The 11446-nt window shown below is 44.0% G+C and overlaps 2 protein-coding genes across 2 annotated transcripts; one reads left to right on the forward strand and one right to left on the reverse strand.

Annotated features, from left to right (window-relative positions):
* The first annotated feature begins 89 nt into the window (after positions 1-89).
* Positions 90-2210, forward strand: LOC115682710 (phospholipase A1-II 1-like). The gene is made up of 2 exons (XM_030607002.2): positions 90-1061; positions 1199-2210. The coding sequence occupies exons 1-2, from the start codon at positions 426-428 to the stop codon at positions 1826-1828; spliced, it is 1266 nt and encodes a 421-aa protein (XP_030462862.1). The 5' UTR covers positions 90-425; the 3' UTR covers positions 1829-2210.
* Positions 2211-3417: 1207 nt separating this feature from the next.
* On the reverse strand, positions 3418-7892 carry LOC115682738 (transcription factor GTE4). The gene is made up of 6 exons (XM_056321534.1): positions 7694-7892; positions 5773-7465; positions 5629-5674; positions 5438-5551; positions 5252-5327; positions 3418-3766 (listed from the first exon to the last, which is right to left on the reverse strand). The coding sequence occupies exons 2-5, from the start codon at positions 7444-7446 to the stop codon at positions 5266-5268; spliced, it is 1896 nt and encodes a 631-aa protein (XP_056177509.1). The 5' UTR covers positions 7447-7465; positions 7694-7892; the 3' UTR covers positions 3418-3766; positions 5252-5265.
* Positions 7893-11446: the final 3554 nt, after the last annotated feature.

Genomic DNA, 11446 nt, shown 5'->3' on the forward strand with positions numbered 1-11446 from the left:
GTACCGTAAAGATTTATGATGTCGAATGGGTTGAGAACGAACTGATACGAGTTATATATACGGTAAACAGCACATCAGCACAAACTGCAAGCTCTACGCATCTGGACTTAATAGTTGCATAGAGACAAAACTGTAATGGGAAGCCATGAGAATTGGGTATCGTCTCGGTGATGTGATCATGCAAAACAAATGATGGCGATAACACCAAGCTCCAACGAAACCCACCAAAAAACTGTGAACGACAACAATCCGCATATTCCTAGGTTGACCAAAGTTTCATGTTTCAGCCAACCCACCATGATTTGCACACCCTATCAGATTGTCATATAAACTGAACTTGACTATGAACCATCAATTTTTGGAACGAGTTGAAGAGCTTTTGGGACTGATTAAGTGTTGGAGGAGGATTGATTTGATTCAATCCAATGTTTAAGAAAATACCAGAGAGATGGAAGGAGTTAAGTGGGCAGAACAACTGGAAGAACCTCCTGGACCCTCTCGACCTCGACCTGAGGCGGTACATCATCCACTATGGCGAGCGGGCCTCAGCGACTTATGACACCTTCAATGACCAGGTCAAGTCCAAGTACGCCGGCGACAGCCGGTACGGCATGAAAGATCTGTTCTCAAAGGTTGGCCTGTCGATCGCCAACCCTTTCAAGTACACTGCCACCAAGTACTTGTACGCGACGTCTTCGATCAAGGTCGGCGAATGTTTTCTGCTGAGGTCCCTGTCCAGGGAGGCCTGGAACAAGGAGTCAAACTGGATGGGGTATGTTGCGGTGGCGACTGACGAAGGCAAGGTCGCGCTCGGACGTAGGGATATATTGATTGCGTGGAGAGGTACTATTCAGATCCTGGAATGGGCTAGCGATTTCAATTTTCCGTTGACGCCTGCTACAAAGATACTGGGGGACACAGACTCCAATGCAGACGCAGCTGCAGATGCAGCCGGAGATGATGCTGATAATATCATTCCTAAAGTGCACAGCGGGTTCCTTTCCGTCTATACCTCGGATGATCCTCGCTCAGAGTTCAATAAATCTAGTGCCAGGGACCAGGTAAATGTCGTCCTTGTCAGAGCATTGAAGAGAGAATTTGGTGCAAAACTCATTATACCTCATGTTTTCTCTACTGTGTTTCTAGGCGTTGCTCTCACAGTCGCGATTTCTGATGTTTTCTTCATCCGAAATTCCAGGTCCTGACGGAAGTGCAGCGGCTGGTTGACCAATACAAGGACGAGGAAATCAGCATAACTATCACAGGCCACAGCCTAGGAGCGTCGCTTGCATCGCTCAGCGCAGTCGACATTGCCTGGAACGGCTACAACAAGCCGTGTGTCATCCAATCACAGCAACCCTGCCCCGTGACTGCCTTTGCCTTTGCGAGCCCCCGCGTGGGAAATCTCAAATTCTGCAATATCGCCAACTCCATCCCAAGCCTGCGTCTCCTGCGCATCACCAACTTGCCCGACATAGTCCCGAAGGTCCCAGTGGCAGGGTACTACTCCGACCTTGGACAAGAGCTGCTGATCAACAATCAACTGTCCAAGTACATGAAGTACCCTGGGAATACTTCGAGTTGGCATGCGGTAGAGGGGTATTTGCACGGCGTGGCAGGCACGCAAGGGAAGAAAGGAGGATTCAAGCTGGAAGTGAAGAGGGACGTGGCGCTGGTGAACAAGCACCATACGTTCCTTAGGGACGAGTATCTGGTGCCAGACTCGTGGTGGGTGATGAAGAACAAAGGGATGGTTCAGAACGAGGACGGCTCATGGCAGCTGGAGGATCATGAGAAGGACGATGATTCATCCGATGATGAGTCTTGATCCCGTGATCCTCCAACCATTCGACGTTGTCGTGGCCGGAGATGAATCTCTTGAACCCAGGCAAGCTAAGTGCCTGATTGACTGCAGAGAGTTAGGTCCGGGACATCTATCCTAATTTCTACTAGGGCGGGGTTTGCGAGCTGTGTCAAGATAGTTGATAATACAATAAGGGGACTCTTGGTGAAGAATTGCAATCATGCGTGGAGAAAATTGGTGATTGCAGACTATGCCTATCTATATGGCGTTCAATCATCAATCTCTTGTCCGTTGATATATCCACAGACAAAATCCTTGTACTTTGACATCGGCTAAAAATTCTCACTAACCTATCCCTATCTACATTCCAAGTGGAGAACTTCGTGTGTAGAGAGGATATTAGCCATTTAATTCTTCGTGAATCGGAATCCCAACCATTGAAAAACATGGAATGGAGGAGTCTGGGACTTAGGAACTGTGTTTTACTCATTAGGCACTGTTTTGACTTGCGTTCTTGGAAAAAACTCAAAAGGGAAACAAGACTAGACAAGAAATGGTAGCTGGACGCGTCTAACACCATCAGTTAACACGGTCCGATATTAATATCATTCCCATAAATCAAGTTTCGCAACTTTCAACAATCATCCTATGTATTGTCTTGCGACGACGAGGTTGTGTGACGAGTGATTTATGAGGGAGGTGGCCTTCCAGGACACAAGGAGGAAGAGAACATATGGGCAATTGCTAGTTTAAATCTAATATCGAAATGGTTAATGCGCAGAGAATGTTATGGCTCCCTTTTCCATTTGGTCCTAAGAAGAGGACAATTGAATTGAGAAATGACCACCTCAAAATGTCGATGATTGCTATTCACAACAATTGTCAGTTCCGCTATGCATAGAATCCTCGAGCGTCGGATTTCTCTTCTTCAGCTTGTGTCAATCAGGACAAACTATGATGGTGATGGCGTAGGGTCAAGCAACCCAGAACCGAGCAGCCAGGCTACAATCAGAATACGAGGAATATGCGCCTAAGAGAAGTCACCATGCCAGGATCATTCCAATATCATGATCTAACTGATCAATTAGTCTATATCTTTAGACATCGATGAAATTAATGTTCACAGTTCTCTCCAAGTTTCAACAAAAGCCAACCAAGTGCTGCGATCGCCACAATCAAGTAGTGTATCACCCAAGGTGTAAAGCTGCACATTATGGCCAAATTACTGGACTTCTCTGACTGATCATTCTTATCTAAGAGTTGACATAGAAGAATCAGTTCCTAATAAAACCAACGGTGGAGACAAATATCAGAGCCCGTAAGGAGTTATTCGGCCAAAACAACTCGAAAAGCCCTTTGGATCCTCTTGCCCTTGGATCTTCAATTCCACTTCGATTAAAGGGCAAAGGCTACATAATTTCTTGCGTCACCTGAACGGCAGATAAATTTCTGCAAAAAGAGAAGGGGGCGTAAGCAGGCCAAAATGGGGTTTACAACACCAATCAAACCGGCAGACGCAAAAAGTTTGCGAAAGCATTCCGATTCCACTGGTGTGAGCGACAACTATTATCTAACCTTTTGAAGTTATTCCATGCAGGCTGCAGCAACCTTAGTAAGAGAAATAATTGTGAAGCAATTACGAAGCAATCGTTACTTCAGGAACTAGGGTCACAATTTTCTGTATACACAAAAGAATCCTGAATCTAGAGGAGCAGAAGCTTCAAACATGTCACAGGGTCCAGCAAGACCCAGCAACAATAGTTAGCAATGTACATGTACTACCACAAAAAGAAAAACCTATCTAATGTCACCATAGCCTATCCTATATTGTACAAATTCTTGACCATAAGGTCAAACGGCAAGCAACAATCTCACTCCTTTGCAGAGTGTATGATTTCCATATATTTCCCAAGCATCATGTCTTGTTGCCCAGTAAATTGCGCCTATCTAAGTTCCTACGATCTGTCACATGACAAAAAAATAATATCAGTTACTCCTCAGTCATTTATCATCACTGCAAAATCACCACTCCATTGTATATTAAATAAATTCGTCTTGCACACCATATGTAATGAACAATATAGGGGAGAACACGGAGTAAAAGGACCTCAACAAACATGCATTACTTCTGCAAAGTCAACTAGGCTTTAAGAATACAAAGTCAACTCGAATAATTTAGAGAAAGCAGTTGACATCTACACGACTTACTGAAACAGAAACTAGGATATCAACTCAATTACGCCAGTAGAAGGTAACTGCCTTGTGTGCCTGGGTGTTTCTACTTAGTCAAGCAGTTTTCACTCTGACAAACTAAGAGGAGCAACCTCAATCAACCTAACATTTCCAGGGCCTAGGCAGCAGAACACCAGAACCAAACCGTATGCCTATCTGGCTAGTGGTGACTTTTAATAGTGACAAAATGTTACAATACGCAATCAAGAAAAGGTGAAAAATATGTTAAACTAGATTCAGTGAAAAACCATCAATCTAGCAAATGTGAACTTGTGACATATTCTGTAAACATAAAAGTATAAACAAGTACAATTTATGAATGAACAAACATCAACAATAACAAGCTCTTCACTATTTAAAGCTTCCTCTAAAAAGTATATCTAACTCTCCTATTTCCCAGCTTTTACCATTCCCGCCCCATTTTCATTGGCAAGAACATATCTATTTTTAGCTGCATATGTCTGGGTTTTCACCCATCGACTTGTCATCTATATTGATACGGACTGCTAGAGTTGGACACAAAAATATGCTGTGTTTCAAAACAATACATTGTTGACAATAGAAGGTACTACGATCTCAACCAAATTGAGGGGCCGATAAGCAAAACTTCTCGTACACGAGTTTTCTTCTTCTAATTCTTATTTTTTACTCGGTTCCCAAATGTCATATGAGCAATACATATATCGATTTGGCTACACAAACACAATTCTTTTTTATTTAACAACAAAGCATTCTTTAAATTGCTTCATGAAAAAGAAGTGCAGTAGATATCCAGACACTGATACTTCTCATGTCATTACAGCTACTAAATTCATGCCCTGCAGCAAAAACAGTCCTTTTCATGCTGTATCGACAATGGGCAACAATGTGTGAGACTTAGTCCACCTACTAGATCTGAAATTCATGTAACTCACGAAGCGAACAAACGACAAGAAGAAGGGCCGAAAATTATGCAGAGACAAGTATGGGTGGAGCATACATAGATGGTCCACCAATTATCAGGGACACCTACTGTCTTGTTGGTTGACATGTTATATCATAAGAATTAACGAGAGTTCTGCTGCATAATGAAATGCAGTACCAAAAAAGGCTCCACAGCAAAGCAAATACACTACTACATGACACATAACATATTGATTCGCCAAATAAAGATGACCAGTGAGTGAAACAAGTAAGTAATGCCGCCACTTCAATTCTGGATGTCAAACTTGATACCTGAACAAACATATTCAGGTCCTTGGTGAATGCCCTGCTTCAGATCCTGAAGCTGAGGAACTGTCACTATCTGAATCTGAATAAGAGATAGAACAACTTAACATCAATAACATGTTACTAGCACTATCCTTAATTTTTGGAAGAAATGAGTTCTTCGCAGCAATTCAAGTCAAACATTGTCATTACCACTTGAGGATGAACCAGAATCACTGCTAGAGGAGTTTGAACTGCTTGACCTACTTGAGTTAGGTCCATGTCCTTCCGATTGAACAGGCTGCAAGGACGTAACAATCTTCTGACCTGCAAACAATAGAAATTTGCAACTTAACGTGATTTGACAAATTAACAGTAGTTAATACTACTCTCCTAAACAATACCTGTGTCAGCTTCTTTTGGTGCCTCTACCACAACAGTGGCCTGATCCTGAAATGACTCAACCAAAGTGTGAATTAGAAAGGAACCAGAGAGAGAGAGAGAGAGAGAGAGAGAGAGAGAGAGAGAGAGAGAGAGAAGTCACATACCCTATCAGAAACATTCTGCTGTGCTTCTGCCCTGGCCTGCATGGCAAGTTCAGCTTTTCTTTTATTCTTGCTTAAACTCTTCTTATAGTTTGTGACAAACCTATCAAGCTCCCACAAAGTCTCAGTGTCAACACTGTCAATGTCCACCTCAATTTCATCATCATGTTGAAAAAGAGACGAATTTCTCTTCTTGATGATCTGCACTATGTTATCCAGCTTGTCAGAAGGCAAATTCTGGAGATTTGTACTAAGTTTCTGCTTCTCATCATATGTCATATCCCTTTTATGAGGATCCTTTGCCTTGGGCTTTTTAGGTGCAGGTGTCCTACCAGAAGGAGTGACACTAAATGGTTTCGACCTCATATCAGACGGATGCGTCATAGATTCAGACCTATCTAATAACCTTCTCATATCTAGTGGAGGGGGCCGAGGAAATGCCTTTCTTGATGTTGGTGTAAGAAGACCCATGTCGTAGTCTAATGCAAACCGCATTTCACGATTGTAATCTGACTCTATAATGGCCCATCTATCCTCAAATATCTTGTACAGAATCTCAGCCATGACATGAACATCTTGCCCTTCGGGGTTATATGTCATGGCATTACGGAACGTAAGTCTAACATCCTCAGCAAATTCTTTCGGCGACTTGTACCAGTTCCGGTTCAGCCTTGTCTTCACAGAACCCAAGTCCATTGGATGCTTTATGATGCTATAGTAATCATGCAAACCGAGGCCCTTTACATCAACTGGAGTGTTAAACACCCATCCATATTCATGTTTCATTAACTTGTCGAGCAAAGAGCTGCAACTCTTGAAGAATTTAGTTCCCATCCCCAACCCACTTCTTACCTCCCCACCTTTCTTCTTCCCATTCGTTTTTGACTTCTTGTTGCTCTCAGCAGGTGGAAACTTATCCTTTGCAAGCAAGAACTCAGAATTCCTGTAGAACTGGTTAGCCTTTGGTGTCCTCTTCTCCTTCTCCAAACTATCGGTCATCCCCTGACTATTCTCGAAAACAGATATGCTCAGCTGATTCAAAGCCCGATTCTCACGAGGAGTAACTCCAACCGAGCCCACCTCAGAGTGAACCATTCTTGGACCATTATCAACTGCATCACTCGCCAACACACGGGAGTTACTGAAACCGATATTCTGTCCCTCTTTGTCCTCAATCTTCTTCACCAAGTTCCTCACCGTATAAAGCTCGCTCTGAAGCTTCCTCCGCAGATCACGGATTTCTTGCTTCGACCGCGAAGATAAATTAATCTTAACTTTACCGTCGAGACCCGTCGTCACCATGGAACCGTTACCGGAAGGAGGTTCTCGGGGACTCGGCGCCGCAGGTTCTTGCTGGTTGGCACCCGAATCTTCTGAGGCAACGTCCACGCGGGAACTAGGCGGTTGCTGCGCGGAGTTATCATCCTCGGAAGCAATAGTTCGAGAAGGAACGTCCTTTTCCCCGTTTCCATCTTCGTGGTTCTCGATATCGTTGCCCGGGTTCACGGCAGGGGCGTTCGTAGCATCGGCGTCGGCGTTGGGGACGGTATTGGTATTGTTGGCAGGGGCGTCCTTTTTCGGTCCCTTGAATGATTTCCTCGTGTAGACTTTGCTCTCCGCATACCTCTGCTTCTCCCTCGCTCCGTCATCACCTCCAACCACAGGCCCCGAAGCCATACATGTAACTCCACAAACCCTAATCAAAACCAAAATAAAACCCTCGCAAGATACGACGAAGATGGACACAAAATCAGCCCCCCGCCCCTGAAAATCGTCCCCGGCTCAGGACATTCGCACGACCTCCAAAACCCTAATCCCGCCGACGAGACCTACCCCCGGCGGCAGCAGATCGCGAAACTCCACGAACGACTAGGGTTCCGCTCGCGGCCTCGCGGCGAAGTAACAGAGACGATCTAGGGCTTACCGGGGAAGAACCACCACACCGCCGCCACCAGCAACCACCACCGGATTAGGGCTGCGGAATCGCCGCCGCGCTTCAGCTCCGATCGGATCTTCGACTCGCTCGCTCGCTCGCTCGCTCTCCCTGTCTCTCTCTCTCTCTCTATCGGAGAGGACCTTTCGAGTTTCTCTCTCTCTTTCTCTCTCTTGCTAGTTCGGGGTTGGGGGGGGGGCGGGGGCAGAGCACTTTCTCTCTCTAGACTCTCCAATCTCTATCCTTATCTTACAGGTGGACGGTGCTCGCGCGCCCGTGCGCCGCACGCGAGTCAAACCCCGCGTCTGGGGCTCGCGCGTTCGGCATTACGCCAACACGCGCTCCGGATGGGCGGGCGCGCGCGGGGGTCAGCGCGAACGCGCGGCGCGTGGGGCCCGCGGGCCAATGGCGACCGAGGTTGTCCGGCGCGCGGGGCGGGATTCGGGGGAGCCCCTCCGTCCCGCGGCCGGCGGAGGAAGGCGCGTGGCAGACGCGCTTTTCGGAGGGGGGTTGGTGGTGATGCGTGCGCCTGCTGCTGGAGCAGGGTGAGGCGATGTGCATCTCACGCGCTAGCACGTCAGTTGGTCGTGGACGCTCGTCGGAAAGAGGCGTAGGGGTCGGGCCGGGTTTTGGCCCATGTTTGGTGCGAGCCCACGAAGGACTTGGCCCACGTAAATTGCTATCTTTAACCTATGAAAGCTCGTGCAATTAATAGCTAAAATAAGATTTTGGTAAGTTCTCGAATGCATGGCAATTGTTAGGTAGTTCTAGTAAGGTAAATTTTATCAATAGGTCGATACGGTACGGTACGGTTCGGTTATTATGGAGAACGGTTGTCATTAATTAGCCGAGCCGTTAATGTCTGAACGAGCTCGCGAAGATATTCTCACGCGCGCGTTAGTAACGGGTCGTGCTACTTTTATGGTATTACTTGGTAAGTTTTTCAATGTGTTAGTATGCTTTTTTAGTCTCCGTGCTAATAACGATCGTTAGCCTTCAATAATCAATGCGGTGGATGTTTGGAAAGATTTATTAAAGTCTGCAATGTTTTTACCAATGATCGTGTTCCTTCCGATTAGAAACTTCTCGGATACATTGGTGATGAGGCTCTAGTTATTTTTGTAAACAATAGTAGTGGCATATAAAAATGTCCATGCAATAAGGGTCCCGAAGATTTAGTAGATTCTCATATGGATTAAATTTTCATTGCTTATTAGGCTATCCAAAAAAGGTTGGTAAATAACACTAGGACGTTGGTCAATATCTCATGACTACTACTAACAATATACACAAGTGTTAGGTTTTGGAAAATTTCCAGCATCATATTGTTGGTGCAATAAAATGATTATACATAGGACTTTTAGACTAGATCGATAATTGACAAACCAATTAATTTCAACTCCTCTGGTTGAAGGATTATACTCGAACATGGGTCTGGTGGTTTGAGCCCACGCCAACGCCCACTTGGACGGGATTACGAAATACATTTAGTTATAACAGATTATTACAAGGGATTTATAAGGAAAAAACATAAACTTGTTGGTCAGCACATAGTAGAAAGTTATTTAAGCATAATAAGCCGGTACAGTATGGTTCGGTTCTTATGTTGAATGCTTGTCATTTATTAGCTAAGCGGTTAATGTATGAATGAGCTCGTGAAGATATTCTCACACGCGCATTAGTAACGGGTCATGCTACTCATATGGTATTACTCGGTTTGTTTTTCAATGTGTTAGTATGCTTTTTTAGTCTCCGTGTTAATAACGGTCATTAGCCTTCAATAATCAATGGGGTGAATGTTTGGAAAGATCTATTAAGATTTGGAATGTTTTTACCAATGATCGCGTTCCTTCTAATTAAAAACTTCTCAGATACGTTAGTGATTATGCTCTAGTTATTTTTGTAAACTATAGTAGTAGCATATAACAATGTCCACTCAAAGAAAAAGGCCTCTAGAGAGACTGCGAGGGGTCGGGCCGAGTTTTAGCCCATGTTTGGTGCGAGCCCACGAAGGACTTGGCCCATGTAAATCGCTTTTTTAACTTATGAAAGTTCGTGAAATAAATAGCTAAAATAAGATTTTAGTAAGTTCTCGAATGCAATAAATAGTAATTGTTTGGTAGTTCTAGTAAGGTAATTTTTTCTATAGGTCGTATGGTGAATGGTCAATCATTAATTAGCCGAGCGGTTGATGTCTAAATGAGTTTGTGATCTCAAGTGCGCATTAGTAATGGGTTGTGGTACTTTTACGATATTACTTGGCAAGTTTTTCAAAGTGTTAGTATGCTTTTTGGTCTCCGTGTTAATAACGATTATTAGCCTTCAATAATCAATATGGTGAATATTTGGAAAAATCTGTTAAAGTGTGGAATTTTTTGCCAATGATCGTGTTCCTTTTTATTAGTAATTTCTTCGATATGTAATTGATGAGGCTCTAGTTATTGTTGTAAACAATAGTAGTAGCATATAAAAATGTCCATGCAATAAGGGTCCCAAAGATTTAGTAGATTCTCATTTGTGTTAAACTTTTCCTTGCTTGGGGCAAATAAAATGCTATTAGGCTATCCAAAAAAGGTTGGTAAATGATACTAGGACGTTGGTCAATATCTCACGACTACTAGTAACAATATACATAAGTATTAGTGAGTATTCTCTTGACTGTCGATAGAAGAGAGGGTTCCCCAAATGCCTTAGGTTTTGGAAAATTTCCAGCATCATATTGTTTGTGCAATAAAATGATTATTTATAGGATTTTAGACTTAGGTCGATAATTGACGGAACAATTAATTTCAACTCCTCTGGTTTAAGGATTAGACTCGATCATGGGTCTGGTGGTTTTAGCCCATGCCAACGCGAATTTTGGCGGGATTGCCAAATACATTTAGATATAAAAGATTAGTACAAGGCATTTATAACGAAATAATAAACTTGTTGGTCAGCACATAGTAGAAAGTTCGTTAAGCATAATAGGTTGGTACAGTACGGTTCGGTTCTTATGGTTAACAGTCGTCATTAATTAGCCGAGCAATCAATGTTTGAACGAGCTCGTGAAGAAATTCTCATGCGCGCATTAGTAACGGGTCGTGCTACTTCTATGATATTACTAGGTATGTTTTTCAATGTGTTAGTCTACTTTTTTAGTCTCCGTGTTAATAACGGTCATTAGTGTCACGCCCCGAACCCTACGACGCGCAACATCCCTCGCTAAGGTCGAATTTGGTGCGACGTCCCAAGACGCGTCGCCGATCCAACGCCCAACACAGAGATCATTACACATGCGGAATCAACGTATATAAATATATATACACCCGTACAATAAACAACATGACCAGGGATAGCACAACAACGAAAACCAGTCAGATTAAAAACATAGATTTACATTACCCCGGAAATATATACAATATCCATTTACAACCAAAACATACAACAAGCCAAATATAGGTCAACGGCCACTAAGGTCAAAAAGGGTAAGTGGCTCGGGGTTAGACGACTAACTAAGACTGGGCTTCGATCAAAAAGGTATAGCCCGATCTATCTAAAGCTGAGGCTAACCTAGGGGACCTAATCCGGGTCAGAACTAGAAGACTCAGAAGATGAAGAGCTATCAGACAGCTCCACCTCGGAATCTAATGAGTCCAGCTCGGACTCAGCCTCCGCGGCCTCCTCCTCTGCGTCCATGTCCTCAGGCTCGGCCTCGGGCACAGGATCCTCCTCTATGGGCTCCGGCTCCTCCTCTGAATCCAT

This window comes from Syzygium oleosum, unplaced genomic scaffold (assembly GCF_021117445.2).
Source record: "Syzygium oleosum isolate NSW1041296 unplaced genomic scaffold, Sole_v2.1 Sole_v2.23, whole genome shotgun sequence".
In the NCBI taxonomy this organism is placed as follows: domain Eukaryota; kingdom Viridiplantae; phylum Streptophyta; class Magnoliopsida; order Myrtales; family Myrtaceae; genus Syzygium; species Syzygium oleosum.

What these genes read in the sequence shown, in the direction of transcription:
- LOC115682710 (XM_030607002.2), top strand. Translation starts at nt 426, where the DNA reads ATGTTTAAGAAAATACCAGAGAGATGGAAGGAGTTAAGTGGGCAGAAC. An exon ending in AATCTAGTGCCAGGGACCAG is followed by an intron (nt 1,062 to 1,198) that starts GTAAATGTCGTC and finishes CCGAAATTCCAG; the next exon opens with GTCCTGACGGAAGTGCAGCG.
- LOC115682738 (XM_056321534.1), bottom strand. Translation starts at nt 7,446, where the DNA reads ATGGCTTCGGGGCCTGTGGTTGGAGGTGATGACGGAGCGAGGGAGAAG. An exon ending in ACCAAAAGAAGCTGACACAG is followed by an intron (nt 5,552 to 5,628) that starts GTATTGTTTAGG and finishes TATTGTTTGCAG; the next exon opens with GTCAGAAGATTGTTACGTCC. An exon ending in TTCTGGTTCATCCTCAAGTG is followed by an intron (nt 5,328 to 5,437) that starts GTAATGACAATG and finishes TCTCTTATTCAG; the next exon opens with ATTCAGATAGTGACAGTTCC.